This window comes from Bactrocera latifrons, unplaced genomic scaffold (assembly GCF_001853355.1).
Source record: "Bactrocera latifrons isolate USDA-ARS-PBARC rearing strain unplaced genomic scaffold, ASM185335v1 scaffold_320, whole genome shotgun sequence".
In the NCBI taxonomy this organism is placed as follows: Eukaryota; Metazoa; Arthropoda; class Insecta; order Diptera; family Tephritidae; genus Bactrocera; species Bactrocera latifrons.
Genome location: NW_017536853.1, coordinates 99,992 through 121,353, shown reverse-complemented (window position 1 = coordinate 121,353; position 21,362 = coordinate 99,992). Strand labels below are relative to the sequence as shown.

General features: G+C 37.0%; 1 protein-coding gene across 1 annotated transcript in view; it reads left to right on the top strand.

Moving 5' to 3' along the window:
* Nucleotides 1-104: 104 nt before the first annotated feature.
* The window catches only part of LOC108971091 (protein king tubby), a 98,115-nt gene continuing 76,857 nt past the window's right edge, over nucleotides 105-21,362 (top strand). The window contains exon 1 of the mRNA XM_018936921.1: nucleotides 105-146. Coding sequence (XP_018792466.1) covers nucleotides 105-146 — 42 coding nt within the window. The remainder of the gene's footprint in view (nucleotides 147-21,362) is intronic.

Sequence of the window (21,362 nt, the reverse complement as noted above, 5' to 3'; positions counted from 1 at the left end):
AAAAAAATACAAAACAAATAATAATTTGAAATATAAAAAATACAAAAAAATATAAGTTAAAAAGGGAAGTTAAATAAATCAACAGGCAGCAACAAATACAAAAAATGTCTGCAGTCAGCAGTCGTAACCAGAAAATGGAACAACAGGTGAGTGTTGATGAGGAAAAATTTAAATAAAATTATGGAATCTTTTTACAATATGACAGCACTAGTATAGCTTAAAATATTTTTTTTTCCAATTATTCAATTCTCTTTCGGCCCTCAGAACCCAAACCTCAAAGGGGTGGATGTGGGCAGGGTTGATAAAATTAAATATCTAGACCTGGTTTTAACTTCAAAACTCGGTTGGGAAAGCACCTAGCACTAGCAGGTGATTCTTGACCTCACTCCCCTTCTTATCGTTGTGCAGATGACAGCAAAAAGATCCATTTTAGCGCTGCTGGCATCAAGGCATAACAAGAACAGGATAATAAGCGCTATTGGAGGTAGTCTATCGTTAGCACTTCTTCCTAGAGTCGATAAAATAATTTACTTTGAAAAGAAATTCAAACTCTCATAAGCATGGAGCAAATGTAAAGGAGAGGCCTTCTCTCCTGCGAAGTACCTTCGTAGTAGCACAATACAATGGCATACAGACGGATCGAAAATTAAATTCGGTGAGGGAGCACAACCATTAACTCGAGAGCTTTACTAAACCTTTTTAATATAACTGGGCTAAACGAAGTGTTGTAATGACAGAGGGGGCAGTAGACCAATAATTGCTCGAGAACATTTTAGTTCAATTTTATACATTTAAGTTTATCTCCAGTAAATACCTGCAACAACTAATTGTTACGTTTGGCCAGACACACTAAGCTTGGGGAATTAAGGAAGAAAATCGAACAAAAGAATTTATTTGATTACTTGACAACCGAAGAGAGGAGGCAATTACAATTTTCAGTGAAAAAATACAAAGAAAAATATATTTACTGCCATAGGAATAACAGTAACTATGTAGGTATATAAGTATTAAGGTATATACGTTCGTGCGTCTATATGAAACTAAACTCTCATGTATAAATTTGCATATACTCGTACATTTCCATTAAGAGTGTGAGTGATTTGACCCTGCAGGCATATCAAATCAATAGCCAATATGATGAAAGAGCTTCCCGTTGGGATTTGCTTGACTTTCTGAGGTACATAAAGTGCATTCGGCGATTTTTAGGATGAGCGAAACTATTCAATAAAATAGTTCCATAAAATTTTGTGTTTGGAATCATATTTCTGGCGTCGAAACGTTCAAAATGTTGGAAAAGACCTTCAATGGTAATTGTTGTAACGGAAGAAAACATTCCTAAGGTAATATCTGTGAAAATCGTCCTGGTCGGATAAAAATCCGGGTCCGTTCCGGTTATTTCGACCGGACTGTCATAGGGGGGCGGTAGTCGCTAGCAAGTATTTCTGATCGGTGTAAATAATTCAAAAAGAAAATGCCGAGAACGCATTCATCTTATTGGCATCGTTCGAATATCAGAAGGATCTCAAGATCAGAGTGAACTCAAGATTAGTTTCAAAATTGCTATATTTTTTTTCGAAAAAATGGGGTCGCGTTGAAGTCTGTGAAGCAATGCTTTTTAACTATCAGGATGTCATGAAAGATATTATTACTGGCGATAAGTCTTGGATCTATGCTGACGACTCGGAAACATACGACCAATAAGCCGAATATCGTGCCGAAGATGAGCCGAACCCAAAAAACCACATTAAAGTTGGTCAGAAATCAAGATTATGTTGACAGTTTTCTTCCATTATAGAGGTATGTTGCGCTACGAATTCGTTCCGACCGACCAAACTGTTAACAAGGAATACCGTCACCGTATTCGACTGATTTGGCTCTGGATATCCTGCTCCCGCTCCGGGGAAATCGGTTTGAGCCAATTGAAGACAAGAAAAGTGAATCGCTTTGAAGGCTATTCCGGAAATTGACTTTAACAATTGTTTCGAGGATTGGGATAAAGGGTCGTTACTTCGAGGGAAATAACAGATATTTCGAAGAATATATTAAGAACAAAGTATTAATATAACTTAAAGTTGAGGCCTCTGACTCCGAATTTCGAAATATGACGTCCCTATAGTATGATGATCAAATGGTGTTGCTGACCAGACTATGAGCGAGGACTGCAAGGAATGAGTTCTGTCGATCTAAGGATGCTTAAATGTTAATTAGCTTTACTTTCTCATGTTAGGAACATACTCGAATATTTCGTAGTACCCATACAGCTGTCGAGTTTCGAATCAGCAACCAGTTATATAACAGACGTGCACTTTGTTACATTTGTCGCTGCTCTCAAGAAGAATACAAAATAATATTTAAGAGACACAACTAACTTGTGCTCCATATGTATACTCAAATAATCAGGTATTAAGTGAAAAATGTGGTGAACTCTTAGTTAACGGTACTTAAGTCTTATGAATATCCACAGCCAAGTGGGAGTTTGAGAATAAGCACACAGTTTGCGTACAAATACCGAGCAAAGTTAACTTGCTGGGATTAAATGTGTGATTGGAACTAAGCACATGGTAAATAGTACGAGTGGCAATTGGTAAGCTGAGAAATCAGGATAATACAGGAATTCATAGCAATGAGTGGCTGGTTGGAATGCATATAGTACATATAGTATACTTGTATAGGTGACATATGTGGCAAGAGTAAATGCAAACAAAAAAGTCAATGGAAAACCACAAAAGTATAAATGAATAGAAACCACCAGAATGAAACAGTGCGGACAAATAAAGCAAGCCAAAATGAAAGCAAAACAATGAACGAAAGAAATAATAAACTGAAATAAAGGTGTGGTAAGGAACAAAGAAGAAACTCTCTTGTATGTTTGATGAGCAGAAAAAGCTTAAATGGCGCCATAAGGGTTCAAAGATATTAAAGAAATATCGACGCCAATTATATCTACAAATGTGCTAAACTTATCCACGCTATCTCCAACTGAAAATTTTATGAACTAAAAGCTTTCATTGTAGCTTTTGTTTATCAAATCAGATAAAAGTTTCAAACGCTAGTTGGAGAGGTCACATTAAAAGCTTGTGACAGCAATTGCTCATGCCGAAATAAAAGTTGATACCAGGACAGATGTATTAGAAGCGTAGACCGACAATTGTGAAAGAAAAAATGTCAGGCAGAGAAGAAAATATCAGAGATTATAAAAGTCTTTCTCACTTAAGGAAATTGGTAACTGAGGATCAAGGCCAAAATTATTATTGAAAGAAAGAAAGAGACAAGACTACAGAATTATTATTAAAAGGAAGAGAGAGAAAGGAAGAGAGAAACTGCACCCGTTCTGTAAGCAACTGTAGGTGCTTGAGCGGGATCACTGAACACTTGCTCAACAGCTTTTCCATAAATTATTTGTATAGAGAGAGTTAGAGCGAGAGGTAGAGAGCGCGAAAAGTCAATACATCATTAGGAAACTCCGAAAATTGTAGCTAAGACTTATTAAAGCTGACTACACTGAAACTATACCGGCAATACCAAAAGCTCCGTCAGGATCGGGAAGGATCTCTCGGAGCCGTTTAATACCAAACGAGGTTTCAAATATGGCAATTCCCTCTCGTGCGACTTCTACAATCTACTGCTGGAGAAAATTATTCGAGCTGCAGAGCTTAATCGAGCCGGTACAATCTTCTATAAGAGAGTACAGCTACTCACGTACGCCGATGATATTGACATCATTGGCCCCGACAATAACGCTGCTATATCTGATTTCTCCAGACTTCAGACCAGCAAAGCAAACAGGTCTGATAGAGAACGAGAGCGAGAGGAAATATTCCGTGTCATTCAACAAACAGTCGTCGCACTCGCGACTAGGCTCCCACGTCACTGTTGACAATCAGCCTTCAACTTCGAAGTCGTAGATAATTTCGTCTGTCTTGGAACCAGTATTAACAACATCAGCCTCGAAATCCACCTCAGAATAACTCTTGGCAACAGGCGCTACTTCGGACTGAGTAGGGAATTAAATGGAAGGAACGATTCCAAGGTGAAGAAAGACCTGACTACTCTTGGGATCTCGCGAAAAAAAGAGCAACTGAGGCGCTGTTGTTAACTCGTCTATAACCATGAAAGCGGTGTCTACCCCAATAAAGAAGCAGAAAACACTTGAACTCTAGCCAATCCTTGTCGAGGTTTTCAAATTGAAAATGTAATGCTTTAGCTTGTTAAGAGATTTCTAGAAGCTCCTGTACACATACACATGTAACTACTAAATAAAATGCGTAATATATGTTATTCAATATTTCGAACACATTTAATGGGCAATCACTCTCCAGATAGTAACTCTAGTTAAAAGCAGAATTCAGGTTAGAAGTGTATGCACACTCCAACCGTGACGCATAGAAAACAAATAAAATGAACTACATATATTCGATAATACTTACCAATTTTCAAAGGGGAGCATGTGGCAGCACATTTTTCACAATCAGCAGCTTTGTTTGCAGATGAACTCAATGATTTCCATCAGCTTTATATCAAATGTTCTCTTGCTTTATTGAGTATTTTTTGCTGCATTGTTTTGTTTGTGTTGTTGCTATTTACCTTTGTCACCAAGGAGTCAACACAATCATATTCTCTTCAACAAATCCATCGGTGTACATAATGTGACCTTAATACGCTTGTGCGTTGCCGCCTCCACCTTTACCTCCTTCTTCACATCCTCCTATAACAGTTAAATGGCGGTTTTCTATTTTGCTCCATGGTTAAAGGAAATTGCGTTCATACGGAAATATGTTTGTATGTGTGCATGTGTGAGAATTGTTGCCATGTGCGTAAATTGGTTAGTTATTTGTGTACTCACACTAACGAACCAGTTAGTGGTTGTTAAACAAAATGTTCAACTAATGTTGGGTATTTGTTAGACACTCATAAGCTTGGGTTGGGTAGGAATATTTTATTTTTGAAACCTAAGCTCACCTCCAGTTACCTTAACCCTAATCGCATTCTTTGCTAGTTTAACCTAAATCTAGTTTTTACTAGAAATGTAATTCTTTCCTACGAAGATGTTGGGTCGTTCATTAAGTAATTTCTTGGATGAGAACAGCTGATTCAATTTAATTTTTTTCGCAACCAACTTAACACTTCACTGCTTTTACTGTTATATAGTAGGCCTAAGTGCAGAAAAAACAGAACTGATCCTCCACACTAGGAAACATATCGCGCTGGAGGTAAACATGGAAGTTCATTCGAAACTATTCAAACGACGAAAACCCTAAAATGAAGAAACAAAAAAAAAAAAAAAAAAAAAATGGACAGTGGACAAGGTGGCTGCTATCAAGACTTGTGGAGGCCTACTTGCAAGTAGACGGAAATTGCTTATATACACAACACAGTCAGTGCTATTATACGGTAGCGAAATATGAGCCGATACATTAAAGGTAGAACATAGAATGAAAGTGCTTGCTAAAGTGCAGAGGACAGCAGCCGTGAGAATCGCCTCAGCGTACCGCACTGTATCCGAACCCGCAGTGCTAATGATAAGCGGCGTGAACCCAATAGACCTTCTCGCAAAGGAGAGAAGACAACTCTGGATATGGAAGAAAGACGGAATAGAAATACACACGGCCACAAGACAACAGGCGAGGAAGCAAACTTTTGAAAACTGACAAGACCGATGAAGAAGGGAAGGGAACAAAAGAAGATGGACCACCAAACTGATTAAAGAAAGGTAAATTACTACATAGCACAGATGTATTTCCGGAAATAACTGTACAACATGGGTAAAACAGAAAGCCCAGCATATATATATGGAGACGAACCGCTAGATGATGCAAATCATACCGATGGAAAGAAGCACGAAGAACTGTAGAAAACAAGCTCGGAGAACTAAGTACGGAAAATATAGAAGATGAGCCAAATAGCTTGATGCTGGCTACAAAATTGTAGGCATCCATGAACGCAGGGGGGATTGTTTTAGTGGGTACACCACTCACGAAGGAAGACGATCCCTATACGGTACGAAGGCATTTTAAACCCTCCTTACGGCCTAAAATAAAAAAAAATTTTGTATAGTAGAGATTATTTGTAAAAGTTTCTCAAAAATTGTTTTAAAAATTTTTTGGGACAAATTATTCTTAAAATTTTTTTTGGAAAAATTATTTTTAAATTTTTCTTAAAAATTATTTTAAAAAGTTTTGGAATATTTTTAGTTTGGTGCCCTATCGAAGCTAGAAGATCAAAATTAGCAATTTCTGTATATATTGTGACAGAAAAGCACCCGGAAATTGTAATTATTTTGTGTATGTTTTTATGAGTCTTACATGCAAATAAGTCAACAATCATCGGAATGTAACCCGTTTTCAGTCGATCGAAGAGATAAAAAATCAAATTCGTGGAAGAAGCTGAAGGCCATCTCAAAAAGTGCTTGTGAAAAGTGTTTCGAGGACTGGAAAAATCGTTGGCATAAGTGTATTATATCTGGTGCGGATTACTTTGAAGGCGCGAAAATACTTTCCGGGTGATATGCTTCATTATCAATTCTTTTTGCTTATAGCTTAGTTCTGCGTTCAGGCTAAGGAGGAATTCACCAGTTTTCTTGCCATCGAATGACTGCAAAATTATTATTGAATATTTTACAAGTCAAAAACACTTTTCAAAAGCGATCATTGTTAGAAAAATACGGATTTTGGTATAGTAAAGCGCGAGTTTTGTATACAAAACCAACCATCAAGTAATTGGCAGTCAACACACTTGGCTACAAAGCGCCAGTGCTATTTTTCCAGAATGAAAATATGAGAACCTAACGCCATATTCTATTTCTTCGACTATAATAGGTTTGTATGTATGTATTTTTATTCATTCAATGCATAATTCATAGCTCACACGTGTATACGTTCGCCACCTTGGCGTTTCATCAAATTATTCCTTTGAGGTTTCGAAGCGTTTTAATAGAAATTCAACTTTAATGAAGCTCAACTGTCAACGATAACAATACATACGAGTCTAACCATATGTCTGTATATAGCACAGCGTGCAACAATAACAAGTACATAATGATAGATTGTTAGCTCATCTAGCGAGTGGATTGTGCAGTTGCGGCGCAGCAAACGGTTTCGGATGAAGGATATTGATTGCCCACATGGCGCAGTCAATGATTTAATGACCGCAAATGTAATGGCATATATATATATATATATCATTTATATATATGTATGTATATTAATTGATGGGATCTTATTACAAAAATACATACATACATACATATGGCTAAATAAGTCCTGGTAATTAACAAAGGCAGGCATTAAGCGCAAGCAATTACCGCATGCTCGTACGCAGCTCATTAATGTTGTCTATCGTGCACTAGTCACGCTTACTAAAGGGTGATCCATTTCGAGGTTCCCACTCTATTAAAGGGAAAGCACAGAAACTTAAAATCTAGCGGAGAGTGTTCATTATGATTCGAAACATTCTTTAGCATTTATTTTTAGAAGATTATGTCTTGCAAATATTAGCTACGGCTACGTCTCAGATGGTGCCAATATTCTATGACTAGTTCAGGCATTTCGGCATGATAATGACAGTTATTGACACGCGTAATGTTTTGCGTCAAAGTCCGAATCGAAGCCAGATTGTCCGCATAAGCTTCAGACTTTACATATCCTCAGAGGTAAAAGTCTAGCGGTGTGATATCCACGATCTTGGTGGCCAATCGACCCACCCAAAACGTAAAATAATCTACTCAACGAAGTGATCTCTCAATAAATCAATTGATTGAGGCGATTTCTGGGAAGTGACGTCGTCTTGTGGAAACCAAATGTCGCCGAGCTTCAATTTCGGGATCAAACAGTCGATTATCATAGCGCGAAAATGGTCTCCATTGACGTTTACATTCCCGCCGGCATTATTTTTTAAGAAATATGGACCGATGAATCCACCGGCCCACAAACCACACCAAACCGTTGTTTTTCTGGATGAAATTTCGACCCTTGAATATCTTCAGGTTTCAGCTCGTCCCAAATGTGGCAATTTTGCTTGTTTACATATCCATTGAGCCAGTAATGGATATCAATGCTAGACAAAATTTGGCTCGAAAACGTCGGATCTTCTTGGAACTTTTCAAGAACGTATAGAGTGAAGCGATGTTGCTTGGCAAGGTCGAGCGGCTTCAATTCTTGCACAAGCTCTAGTTTTTACACTTTCAATTAAAGATTTTGCAGAATTTTTTAAGGTCTCGACGTAAAATGCGTCAAATCATTCCATACATCAGTCCAAGTTACAGCGAACGACGGAATCGACTCTCCACGCTCTTCATATACGTATGTACACTCTCAGCTACTGCTGCTATATTATCTTTACTGCGTGCTGTACTTGATCTATTCGGCCGAAAATTATGAAATTATCCATTATTATCGGGACTCGAGATGGATGATGGTGTTGCGAATAGTACGATCTATCAAAAAAAAAAAACAGGAGCTATTGAAAAAAGTACCTTCACTTGGTTCACCCATTAAAAACTCTAACAGGCCCGCAGCTGTGTCATTTTTAAACAGTTGCGGTATTTATTTAATAACTTTTCGTTTGTTTTACTTATTTTTGACACACGCAAACCAACCAACTTCGGCACTTATCATTGCTAAGGTGAAAGTTTGTTTTGAAGTGGCCATCAACTGCAGCGGCCCTACCGCTTTCATTAATTTTAGAAAATCGCTTGCCACACAGCTGTGCTGTGTCTGTGTGCCGAGAACGAAGAACGTGCCACAACAGACCTGCCAACTGCCGCCGCAGGCCTCGAAACAAGCTTATCCAGCTGGCAATGTATACATTTGTGAATAGATACATATGTTTGTAGTTTTGAAGTTCTGCAGAGCATACAACTTTGCTTTGACATTTTAATTTAGAAGAGACCATTAATTTTAATAACCACTAAAAGTTTTGTCGAGCTTCAAAAATGCTCTTTCGCCTACACTTTTCGTTAGCAAACTATTTCACTTAGCTCCTCTAGCTTTTTCACCAAACTACAATTGCATTCTATTGGTGTTATTTACTTCAAATTCTCCACACACACACATACATATGTACAACTGCAATTTATGTGGAAATTCTTTAGTTGCTCCAAGGTAACTGTTAAACTTTACTAGATACAAAATTATGTAATAAAACGTGCAATTTGTTGAGGATTAGTTGTTTACAAATAATTTTGTAGTCTTTGTGTATGATTCTACGTAACTCCGGTAAACTTGTTGAGGCGGAAAGCTCTGTGACTGCCTGTGTTTGGCTTAATTATTCAAAGGAAATATGTTTACACAAATAAATTTCATAGAAGTTATGAGTGTTAATACGCGCAAAATTTACTTGTGTCGTGCTAGTAGTTGAAACTTATTTACCGCTAACTAGTGAAGTATAAATTTGTGGTTTGATGTCTGCTTAACGATGCACATATGACTACAGGAAGACTAGCTGGAGTAGTTTAACGGTTTGTTAAAGTGCGCAAATTTCCAACACTGCTGTTTGAACTCCGTCATTAAAAAAGTCTATTAGCCTCACTGCAAAGCTCAACTCAAGCTGTAGAAAAGCAAAAAAGTTTTCCAACAGCTTGTTGTACTCCGAACAGGCATTATTTATGGGTACTTACATATATCGATCAGGTTAGGTTAGACTGGTACAATAATAAGGCACACATAGAACAATTTTAGTTTTCAGTGATATTAGATGGAGTGCCGTCACGTAGTTGTATACACAAATAAGTCGATCCAAAAATAAGATTTTATTCTCGAGAAAATATTCTCTCGATGTCTAACTTATGATAGACATTGGGACTCAGAATAACTTCCTTGCTCCTTCCGTTTACATCTGCGGCAGCTCTCTTATAGGACATACTCACTTTTTAATATTTAACGTTCCCCAAAGTTTGGTCGACACTACACCTTAATGAAACTGCGCACGACAAATGTATTGATTCATTCTGTGTAAAATTCCGTCTAGTGGACTATTTCTGTGTTTGATCTCATACGCCAATTTTGCTTGTTTACATTTCCGTTTAGATCAAAAAATCAGTTATAAACAGGCATATCATCAAGTTATAATATTTCAGGTTTCAATCATAACGGATCAAACTCCAAATTGCGCCGATAGTTACAAGTCGAGGCTCTAGGACTTTCCTGAATTTTTCTTCAACACAAACATACGCTTCTCGATGGTACGATCTTTTTGCGACACTTCCAGATTCGGCAAACATGTTGAGCATGGTCGTTGCATTATCCAAACCCTCTTTTCGGTATTCCAGGCATTCATTTTTAAAACACCTTAATAATAATCTGCGAAATAACAAAACAGTAAATCGATTACTCACACAGTAAAATAGTTATTACAGTTTGGTTTTGTAGCATAATTCCTGTACCACCCTATACTTTTCCTGGACCTATGTAATATAAACTTATTACCCAAATCCAAATTATGAACAAGTCTCATTGACCTGCCAGTGAGCTAAATCCTTCTTCGGTTTTTTTTTTTTTCAAAGCTGGAGTTGATCTTTGGCGACGACAAGGCTAGTAATGCCGCCTGGCCACATGCGTAAATGACCGTATTTTATAATATATCCTCCAGTTGTTGTTCCATAGAACTCCACACGTCAAAGCTATGCATTGTACTTACTTACGCTTGGAAGATTCAAGCTGAATTTGGTAGACGGAAAAATATCGAGATACTCGGATTATAACCCCGCTCCTATCTCGCAGTCTATTTGTGTCCGTCGTTATAGATCGCGGTAGTATTTTCCTTCACTACTAAATCGTTTCTCTCTACACATGTAGAGGGTATACCCACCTGGAAGTCACCCTGTGCTCATTGACAACCCATAATTAGCTCGAAATTTTCTTGTAACTAAACTTCCTGCAAATTGAAAGGATTTCTGGTAAATAAATTCTCCAATTTCTAGAATTTCTATGCGGGCGCTGCACACTTCGCTTAAGGCTTAGGTACACCCATATAATGTATTTTCGGTAACTAATTGTGATAACCTAAGGCGGATTGCAGTTCTTTGCGATGGATACGTTATTATAATGGAGGTCTAGACTTCTTTATGCAAAAAATTACGAATAGTAAAGACTTCCTAAAATACATGTATATAAATCAACCAGCAGCACAGCATCTATCGTTCGAAATGTTGCATCAAATGTTGTATTTATTTCCAGTTTAACAGCTTCGTAATTAAGATTTTCAAAGTATTGTTCGAAAAATAAAGCCATTAAAAAAAAAATATATATATATATATAAAAAAAAACACATCACATAATTTTCTAATATTACAACACATTCAAGTACTAATAATACTATACCCTTAATTTCTTCAGTACTATGTGTGCCTCTGCCATTGGAACGTTGCTCTTGTAGCACATCCTTACTACTCTTTAACAATTGCTATGAACGCCAATTTAAAGCGTGTAGGTTCATGATTATGGCATGTAAACATGTTGTTCGTATATAATTTAATGTATATGTAGTATATTGTAGGTAATGCTATTGATTATATATAATTGTACGTATAGGTGGTATATATTTATGTATAAGTAATGTTCTTGATTCACCAAAAAAAAAAAAATTTATAAAAAGTAATTGCATTCCAGTGATCAAAGTAAAACTAAACGTGGTGGAAAGCAAGAAAAAGAGCAACAAAAAATTGTAATGAAAGTACGATAAAAAAAGCACAAAAAGTATACAAAGCAATAAGAAAGTACAGATCTCGTGAGGAGGTGCTCGATATGTTGTAAATATATTTTAAATTAATTTTATAGCAAAAATATTCACTTAATATTTGGCTTTTCGGTCGCTACTCTATAATAAAATTTAAAAATAATCCAGTTTTTTCAGTTCCGGAGATATAATGAAAAATATTAATGAAGATGAAATCAATTCAATTGAAATGGGATATCTAACGGATGATATCTTTTTAGTCTACTGCATTGTTGACTATTATCCAGCAGTTGGATAGCAAGTGCGTTATAATAATTCTCTAAACGAAGAAAGTCAACAAGTACTAAAGTCTAAATTCAGATAGGCCTAAGTATTGCTTTATATAATATATATACAAATAGCTCTTTCTTCAAATTTATGCGTGATCTTGACCTTAACAGCCAGTACAGCTGCGAAAAACTTTACTTGACTTGGGTTCTCTTACTTTTCACGTGGTCTCTTCATGTACGCCTCATATCAATTGTAAGTCCCAAAAATTTTGAACTTGTGCTTGTTGACAGCAACTGACGATATAAGGTCACTTGAGAACTTACTATATATCGTGCCTGAGAATATACACTACTTTTATGGACTTTTCAACATTATGAAATGACAATGTTCCATTTGCTGAACCACAGTTGTAGAGCGGTCAATTTCATTTATTGTTTTCTGGAGGCAGCTGTGGAAATGCTATTCAACGCCAGCAGTGCTTGTTATTCGCTAAGGTTGTCGTAATACTGATACCAGAGTTAATCACTGAGAGGTTAGCCGTGAAGAGAATATAAATCACGCTGACTTCAGATTCCAATTCGGACCCGACTCACATGATGTACCATAGAATGGCCGGTTATGTAAAAATTACTTTAACACCAGGTAGTAAGGCATGGGAAGTTTTTCTTTGAATTACATAATAGACCCAGGTGCCTGAACTTGTCAAATGCGTGACGAATATCAAGGAAAACTGCACAACAGTATTTAGCATTTTATATCGCATCAGATATAAAGTGTTCTACTCTATGCCATTGCTCAATTGTGTCATGCATCTTTCAGATGCCAAACTGTTGATTATATTTACCGGAAGCATTTTAAAGTCTAGTGCTTTAATTCGTAGCTCCATCTGACAAGCAACGTCTAAAACTTGCTGATTTTTGCATTGCTAAAATCATCATTAAAATTTTTATAACTGAAATTTTTTTCGAGACCCTTGATAAAGAATAAGGTGTTTGATAATAATTAACATTTTTTAAGCCACTCAACACAGCTAACCGAGTGTTAGATTTTTGAAGATGCTGCCTGCCCCTTCGCTAGTCTCCCTTTTCCTTACATAAACCTTTTGCCAGTTTTGAAAAACTGTAAGCAATGGCTTAAAAGCATTTGTAAACAAAAACTACATTTTCTTAGGGCTTTTAAATCTTTTAGGAAGAAAGAAAATACTAATCTACTTAGCGCTTTTGTATTTCCCATTTATTCGAGTATTAAAGGAAAGTATGTATATGTTCCGCGAATAATGTTTGATTCGCAAATTTGGAGTGATATTCAAACTGTTGATATTGAAAATTGGTAGAAAACAAGTTTTGGGTTAAAAACTTTTCGAGATATTTTTTGAATACAGTGCCTTTTTCTGCTGAATTTCTATTTGTAAAGTTTAACTACACAAAAATTTGTTTACAAGAGGATTCTCAAAACTTAGATCCAAACTGGTTCTGCTAGAACTGAAACTTTAAACGCGTTTTTCTCTAAACTGCCTCTTTCAAAACAATATCCACATTTCTACTGTACCTTTAACTGCATTTTTCAGAAATGCATTCTCATAGATTTGTCTTTATCCGTAACTATCCATAACCTCAAATGTTTTCTATTTAAAAAAAAAAAAGGTATAAAATTTGTTTTTTTATCAGGCAGTCGTAATGTCATGAAAGTAATATTTCTTAAACTTTTCGGTAGTTACAAAAAAAAAGGTTATTTAAAAGTCGAAAAAAGAAAAAAATTATTTTTATATTAAATATAAAAACAATATTAAGTTAAGGTTAAAGCTGGTTTGGGAGAATATTAAAAGAAGTCTGTTCATATCTGATAAGAATGCTAGCAACAAACATTTTTAGGCCATAAGAATGAAAACAAAGTTTTTTTTTTTTACACTGTTTCGAGTTTTCTTATATTTACAGATATGCTCCAACCGATTTGGAAAAAAATGCGAAAAATAACTGCTAAATCTGAACATTTCAGGAAACGCATATAAATTATGAATCCACAAAAAATATTTCAGACGTCATATTATATTATACATTTCGTACATTTCATACTCACTACAAAATTCGACTTCTCCATGATTAATAGTTAAAAATCGCATATTTTATAAAAACGTGACGCCTGTGTATAAAAATCAAACCAAGCTAGGAAATAAGTTTTCTCACGTTTTCTCTCTCTCTCTCTCTCTCTCCCTCTCTTCATCTCTATCTGTCTTCACCGCTTCCTTGTGCTTTGCTTTATTGCAGCAGTTCGTTCAACATAACCCCTTTTGTAGCCGCCAGTGTTTTTAGGCATTGCATTACTCATGCTGCTTGTTGTTGTTGCGCTACTGGTTGTTGCCTTGAATTTGATTAAGTAGTTCGAACATGGTCATAAATCTTTGAATATTGCACATAATTCGTTGCTAACGGTACCAAATTGAAATAGCACGGATGCCATAAGTCACAACAACAACGTACACATTAATATAAATACAGAAACAAAGGAACGTAAGCGCAGAATACACAAACAAACGAACGAAAGGCATAAAGCAAGAAACAACTAAAATCACCCGTTAAGCATACCGCGAAAATGAAAATTGAACCCAATTTCACAAAATTTAGTTACGAACCCATTTTTTTTTTTTTTTTTGTTTTTGCTTTAATTTCCCTTAATTTTGCCCATCCGCATGGCGCGTTCAAGTGCCCCAGCCATAATGGCTCATGCCTATACAGAATGAATAAATGGAAATCGGTTTGCCAGACACAGGCACACACAAGCTAACAATATTAAGTGCTCCGCACAGTGCTTCTGTTGTAAAACATAGCCCATGGCTTATAATGCGATACAACATCGGCTTGTAAGGCTTGCTGCAACGCTATAAGCAAATAAGCGCACCACTCCGTTCGCTCCACTCACACCACGACACTCATCAGCCAACGGCTCTATTTTACTCCACTCACGCGCCACTTGAACGCTTCGAAATGCTGTAGGCGCTTCCGACTTTATGCTGACACATTGAAATTGGGCAGACCGTGCGCAAGGCATCGAGGATAAGGCTCAGCGTACAAGGTGTAGCGGTGCAGAGGCTCAGGTGTTGAGTGGCAGTTGTTGATTTACTCCGTCTACCACGGCGGATGGGCTTGATGTGCGTGCGTGAACAGTACGCGCCCTGCGCTCGTCAAAGTCTCTGCATAAAGTTGGCTGACCTCAACTACAAATTATTTTCATTATTTTTTATGCGCTTCGTACCCGTGCTTACCTCGTCTGGTCGCAGTTTTTATTGCTTTCATTTTTTGGTTGATTTTTTTTCATGCCACTGCTTTCTTGTTGCATGTCGCCTGTGTTATTACTTTCGTTGTCATGACGGTTTTGGACATTTTTTATGTTTCGCTTTGCCACGTGCCTTGTAAAATGTCAAAATAGTAATTTTGGTGGAAAATGTGTGTGAAAATGTGGTAATAATAATCGCTGACGACTAAACAGTTGTAATCGAAGGGGTTGTAAATTGGATATCTAATGGAGTATTAGTGAGATTAAGCTGGAGCTGGAAATTTAAGTATAAAGCTGCGCCTAAATATCGTCTGATGAAGCTTAAGATCGACACACACTACCTCTTTGTCGATTTTAAAACCGCCTTCAATAAAAGGAACCGCCTCCATGCCGTTATGTCTAATATCAATTTCCTCAACAAACGCGCCGTTAGTTCTGCTTTCTCCAGACTGGATAAGGAAGCGAGGTAAATCGGTCAGTAAACGACGGCATGACGAAATATCGCCTTTCATCGAACAAAAAGTCGTCGCACTCGCGGTTTGGCTCCCACGTCACTGTCGACAGTCTTAACTTCGAAGTCATAGATAATTTCGTCTATACTTGAAGCAGCATTAATACCAACAACAACGTCAGCGTCGATATAACACGCAAAATAACTCTTCCCAACAGGTGCTACTTTCGATTGAGAAATAAAATACTCTCTCTCGAGGACCAAAGAACAAACTCTACAAGTCACTCATCATTTCCGTCCTACTATATGGTGCAGAGTCGTGGACAGTGATAACATCTGATAAATCGACGTAACGAGTTTTTGAGAAGATTTATGGTCCTTTACGCATTGGCAGCGTCGAATACCGCAGTCGATGGAACGATGAGCTGCACGAGTTATACGACGACATTGGCATAGTTCAACGAATTAAGAGACAGTGGCCACACTCTCTCTCCAACTTTGAGAGTATTTGACGCAGTAACCTCCGGGGAAGTAGTAGAAGTGCAAAACCTCCACTCCGTTGGAGATATCAGGTAGAGAAGGACCAAGCTACACTTGGAAGCTCCAATTGGCGACAAACAGCGAAAAGCAGAACAACTGGCACGCTGTTGTAAACTCCACTATAACCGAGTAAGCGGTGTCTACACCCAAAAACAAAAAAAAAGACATATCCGAACCCAGCAAAGTCACACAAAAAAATCCATCCAAATTAAATGAACGCCCAAAACTATACCAAACTCCTGGTGTTGTCTACATTTTGGATGAAAACGAAAATTTTGACTTTTTATTCTTTAATAAAAAATATTTAGCGCTAAACGATTTGCTTAAAGTGCATACAAATGTAATAAAGCTAATTTGCTCAATATAGGCATATTTACACATAATATTCTTATAAAAATTTATTGGCAACTGCGTTCGAAACACATTAACCCTCATCATTCCCATAACGCCACACAGCATATTTTCACAATTTCAACATTTTTATCAGGATAAGGCAAGCAAATTTTCATAATTTCCCGTTTTAAATGGAAATTTATTGCGAGGCAATACTGAGCAATAAGCATAACTGTATATATGAGTACATATACATATACATATACTAAACTATGTACATTTAAGGAATGCGTAGACATATACTAACGTATAAGGAATATCTTTAAGGAATGTATATATGTATGTATGTGGCAGCACAAATATTTTCTTCGTTTTCCGTTTTTTCCAAAATGCCTTGAGGTATTTTGCAGCCTTTTCACTTTCTCACTACAGTTCTTTAATTTTCTCACACTTTTGCTGAAGAAGTTAATTTTTGCTTTTCCGTTGACAGGATGTTCAGTTCCCCTTTGCTTCCTTTCAATTTACAGATTTGTCGAATGTGACTTCATTTATTAACGAGTAGACAGGATTTCCAGTATTTTGCTGAAATTTGTCCTCAGCGACTTTTGGGTGCGAATATTGTTATTTTTAGGCAGAAAAGCATAATTTTTAATATATTTAGTGCTCTTAAATACAAATCAACTAAACACCGTGAAAGATGCTCTCAAATAGAGGTTACTTTTTGTAATTTTCTTCTATGAGTCTAGTGACGTTTCTGGAAGTTAGGGGACAGCAGAAAGTCCGCGAAAGATAAATAAAGGAAATTTTAGATAAAAAGAATATAAATGGAGCTTTAGCATCTTAAATTTGTTACTGCAATCTTTGATTACCCTGTAATGACCCTGTAGCTTAACTGAGAGCTTAAAGTACAGTAAATCTTAACACTAGGATACCTTTCTTTTAACATTATTTTAAGTTATAAGAGAGTTTTCTTAATAAAAAACGTATAAATCAAATGTCCTTTTCCCTCATATTTTAAATATTGCTCAGGGGCATATTGATGCGATGCATCAGGAATATATAGCAAGATTGAACGAATAAATAAAGGCAGGAAATCTGACAAGTATTTTTTAGATATTTTACCGATTTTACCGAGTAAAGTAAGCCTAGAAGTGGTCGAACGAACAGAGATTTCTTAAATTTCTTTAACTTTTCCTAACCTTGAACTAAAGGTTAGCTTAACTCATAAAATATGTTGATTCTATGGTAGATATATACGAGTATATTTTACCTAATATTTTTATTTTACAAGTATGTTCAAATTTTTTTTCTTCTCTTTTCAGGTAGGTCGAATTATTTACCAGCATAACTACCTTTAACTTTCATGCCTTAACTATAACTTCAAATATTGGTAAGTGAATATTCAAATACTTTTCTGGAGCTTGAGTACTAGCTAATCTAGACTACTTCGCATCCTAAATAAGTGAAATCAACCAAATCGCCCTTTCTCATCTAGCTGAAGGTTGGGCATTCTCATTGGTAATGTTGCAGCGCATGCGAGAATGTTCACGTAGCAGACAATCTTGAAGCTCTGGAGGAGACTTACTAATTCATTAAAGAAACTTTACCCTAAACAAAGGGTATAGGATGCCTGCTTGCAGGAAGCCACAAGTGATCTGATGAGCGATTTTTATATCTTTCCCATCGTATATGGCTTGACTATTACTTAGCATACGCCAACCGGCTTTGATTAAAGTCAAAAGAAACAATACCGATAACAGTGCAGTAGTACTTGACTTACTGAATACACTTTCCACGTCAATGACTAGGGTGAATTCTCGTACATCTAAAGAAATTTCGTGTATCGCAGCTACCTCATGTGGTTCGGAATCAAACGATTTCTCTTTAACATATGCGCGCTGCCTGAACTCCAAACGGTTTTGTGATTTGGTGAGAACATCCACACTTTCTAGTATGAAGAAGATTAGACTGATCGGTCTGAAAGATTTTGCCAAGCAGCAGTTTTGCTCTCTCATTTGCGGTATGCAGTTAACTCTGGCCTCATGCCATCTACCCTAAGCGGGCGCAGGCATTATAAATGCTGGCTATGAGGTGAGACAGCAGACCTATAGTAGAGCGGGAAACATACCAACCGCAACGCCGACCTTAAAAGGTTTGACACTACTAAACGCTTTGGTAACCAGTTATTGCGCGAACACGGACCTTAATCCTGCTTAGGTATTATGACAGGTTGAAAACGTATCCGTCCGACGATGGGAAATGAGTATCTAATAATATTTTTATTGAATATTCCATATTAAGGCATGAAAAGTGACAACATCTGATGAGTCGGCGATGCGAGTTTTCCAGAGAAAGGTTCTCCAGAAGATTTATGGCCCTTTACGCATTGACACGGCTAACACCGCAGTCGATAAAACGATTAGTTGTTCAAGATATACGTTACGACGATATTGACACATAGTCTAGAATTAAGAGACAGCGACTCTTTGGTTAGGTCATATCGTCCCAATGAATGACAACCCCCTAGCTCTGAGAGTATTTGTCGCAGTATCCGTCGGGGAAAGCAAAGAAAGAGGAAGACCCCCACTCCTTTAAAAGGACCAGGTAAAGAAGGACTTGGCTGCACTTAAAACCTCTAATTGGAGCCCAATAGCGAAAAGAAAGAACGACTGCGGCCCTGTTGAAAACTCGGCTATAACCGCGTAACGGTCTCTACGCCAATAAAGAAGAATATTCTAAGTCTGTCTTCCTGAAATTTAGTCTGATATGCATCCCAACATTCGTCATTATTGAATCGCCTTGCCTTATTAAAGTACCTGCGGCAGTTTCGTAGAAGTTTCTTTAGTTCTACATTCATCCATGATTTTTCTGAGACTAAATGAACACCAAAGCAAACCAAGTTGGGGAGTTCTGTCTTCTAAAAGCACTAAAAAATTTTAAACTCTGACAGAGATCTCACATAGTTTTGGGTGAATTTGCTTGAAATTTTGATCCGCAGTTAAAATATACTATCGATATAAAAGAGTGAGTGCGTGCTAAGCTACTCGCACAAAATATTTAAAAAAATTATTGGACTAAATTTATTGCTGATAGAAATCGATTTCTCAAACATTTATCGACTTATCAAACTACCCTCGTACGCACAGCGAACAGTACATCAATTGCTGTAGATTAAAATTGCTCGGGGTGGCTTAATTTTCAATGCGTTATCAAAGCAATAAATTACAATACTTTTCGAACAAACAGTAAATTTATGGGCGGACAGTTATGTGTAAGTACAATTGGTAAATATTAGAGCATATAAACTAAAAAAGTTTATATTGTACGCATAGAAGTATGTGTTAAATATAATAGCAGTTTTATACATAAAGATATGTATAGAGAAAGCCTAATTTATATAACATGTGGTAGCTTCGAGCTACCATGCGATTTGCAACTCGAAATCCCTAAGAATGCGGCATGCAATAGCACAGCTGCATACGAAGCTGGATCATTCGGTTGATTGCGTTGCAAGCTTAAATATACACACCCTCCCACTTCTGCTTATGAACTCATACATATATTTTATGCAAATAAGCACCATCAAAGCATAAAGACTACAAATGACTTATATATGTATATGTGTGTGTGTATGTGCAGTTCGCTTGCTTATTCTTCGTGTACCGTTTGCAACAATGCAATATTCCAACGAAGAAGGTGTAGCAGCATCGAACACAATCCGATTTGCGCAAACTGCCAACAACAGATAGCCGAAGCGTCAGCCAGATAGACAGGCATAAATGCAACACTGTGTGCTAAGCCGCAACAATGTACGACGACGAAAAGTATAACGTATCAGGTCTCTAAGGAGACACAACCTAAGCTCGGGCTTACTATTTACATGTGCACACATGCATACATTTTTTCTTTAGTATACACTAAGGCGTTCAAACCCCGCGCGGCTGGTGAAGGCTAAGAAATTGGGATTTCAGATAAAAAAAACCCAAAATTTGCTGATGCTGAAAATCATTTTTCAATTTCACTTTTTCAACTTTTCTTCTTTATTCCGACATCAAAAAGCTTCGACAAAGCTCAGGGTGAGACTGGGATATATTTAACCAAAGCTCAGTCAGTTCTGCTAGATTTGGTACTATTTTAACAACTTCTTTTTTATTTTTTTCATATTTCGAACTCAAAAAGCTTCAACGAAGCTTCTTCGTTTTTAAGTTCTCTTTACTGAGACCTTAAAAAGCTTCGACAAAGCTTAGAGTAAAATTTGGATTTGCTAATCACTGAGGTACCATAACTGGCTTTACAGAACGCTTTCTCTGACTAGACTTTATTTAGCCCTTCTTTACCGGGTACTCCAACTCCAACACGACCGGGGGATCTTTTTGGCCTAGAGTAAGCGCAGAAACTGTTCAATAGGCGTTCATGAGGTAAAGCTGAAAATCTTGTCGGACGCTAGTTGTCAAAGTTGTATGGAGGAAGATGAAATGGAAGGATCCTGTTATTTTCTCCTCGTTTGTCGATTTGGAAGAGTCTTATAATCAAGAATTGAGAATTTTTTAAGTAACAATGGGCTGTCGTTCTAAGCTGCACAACCGGGATCTCGGTTAGGATGGACCTCTTAAACTAATCTAACCCAACCTTTGGTCGAATATTTTCAGTCAGCCCCCTGACAAATATGTATTCCGCTCACAGGATTCTAGACAACTTCACTAGGATCGTCCTCTTAACGTAACCCCTAACCTAAAACAACCTGGGATCGAGTATTTTAAGTCAACCATCCAACCAACTTCACTAAGATCAACGTCTTAGCCTAACTTAACCCAGGTTGGATCGAATA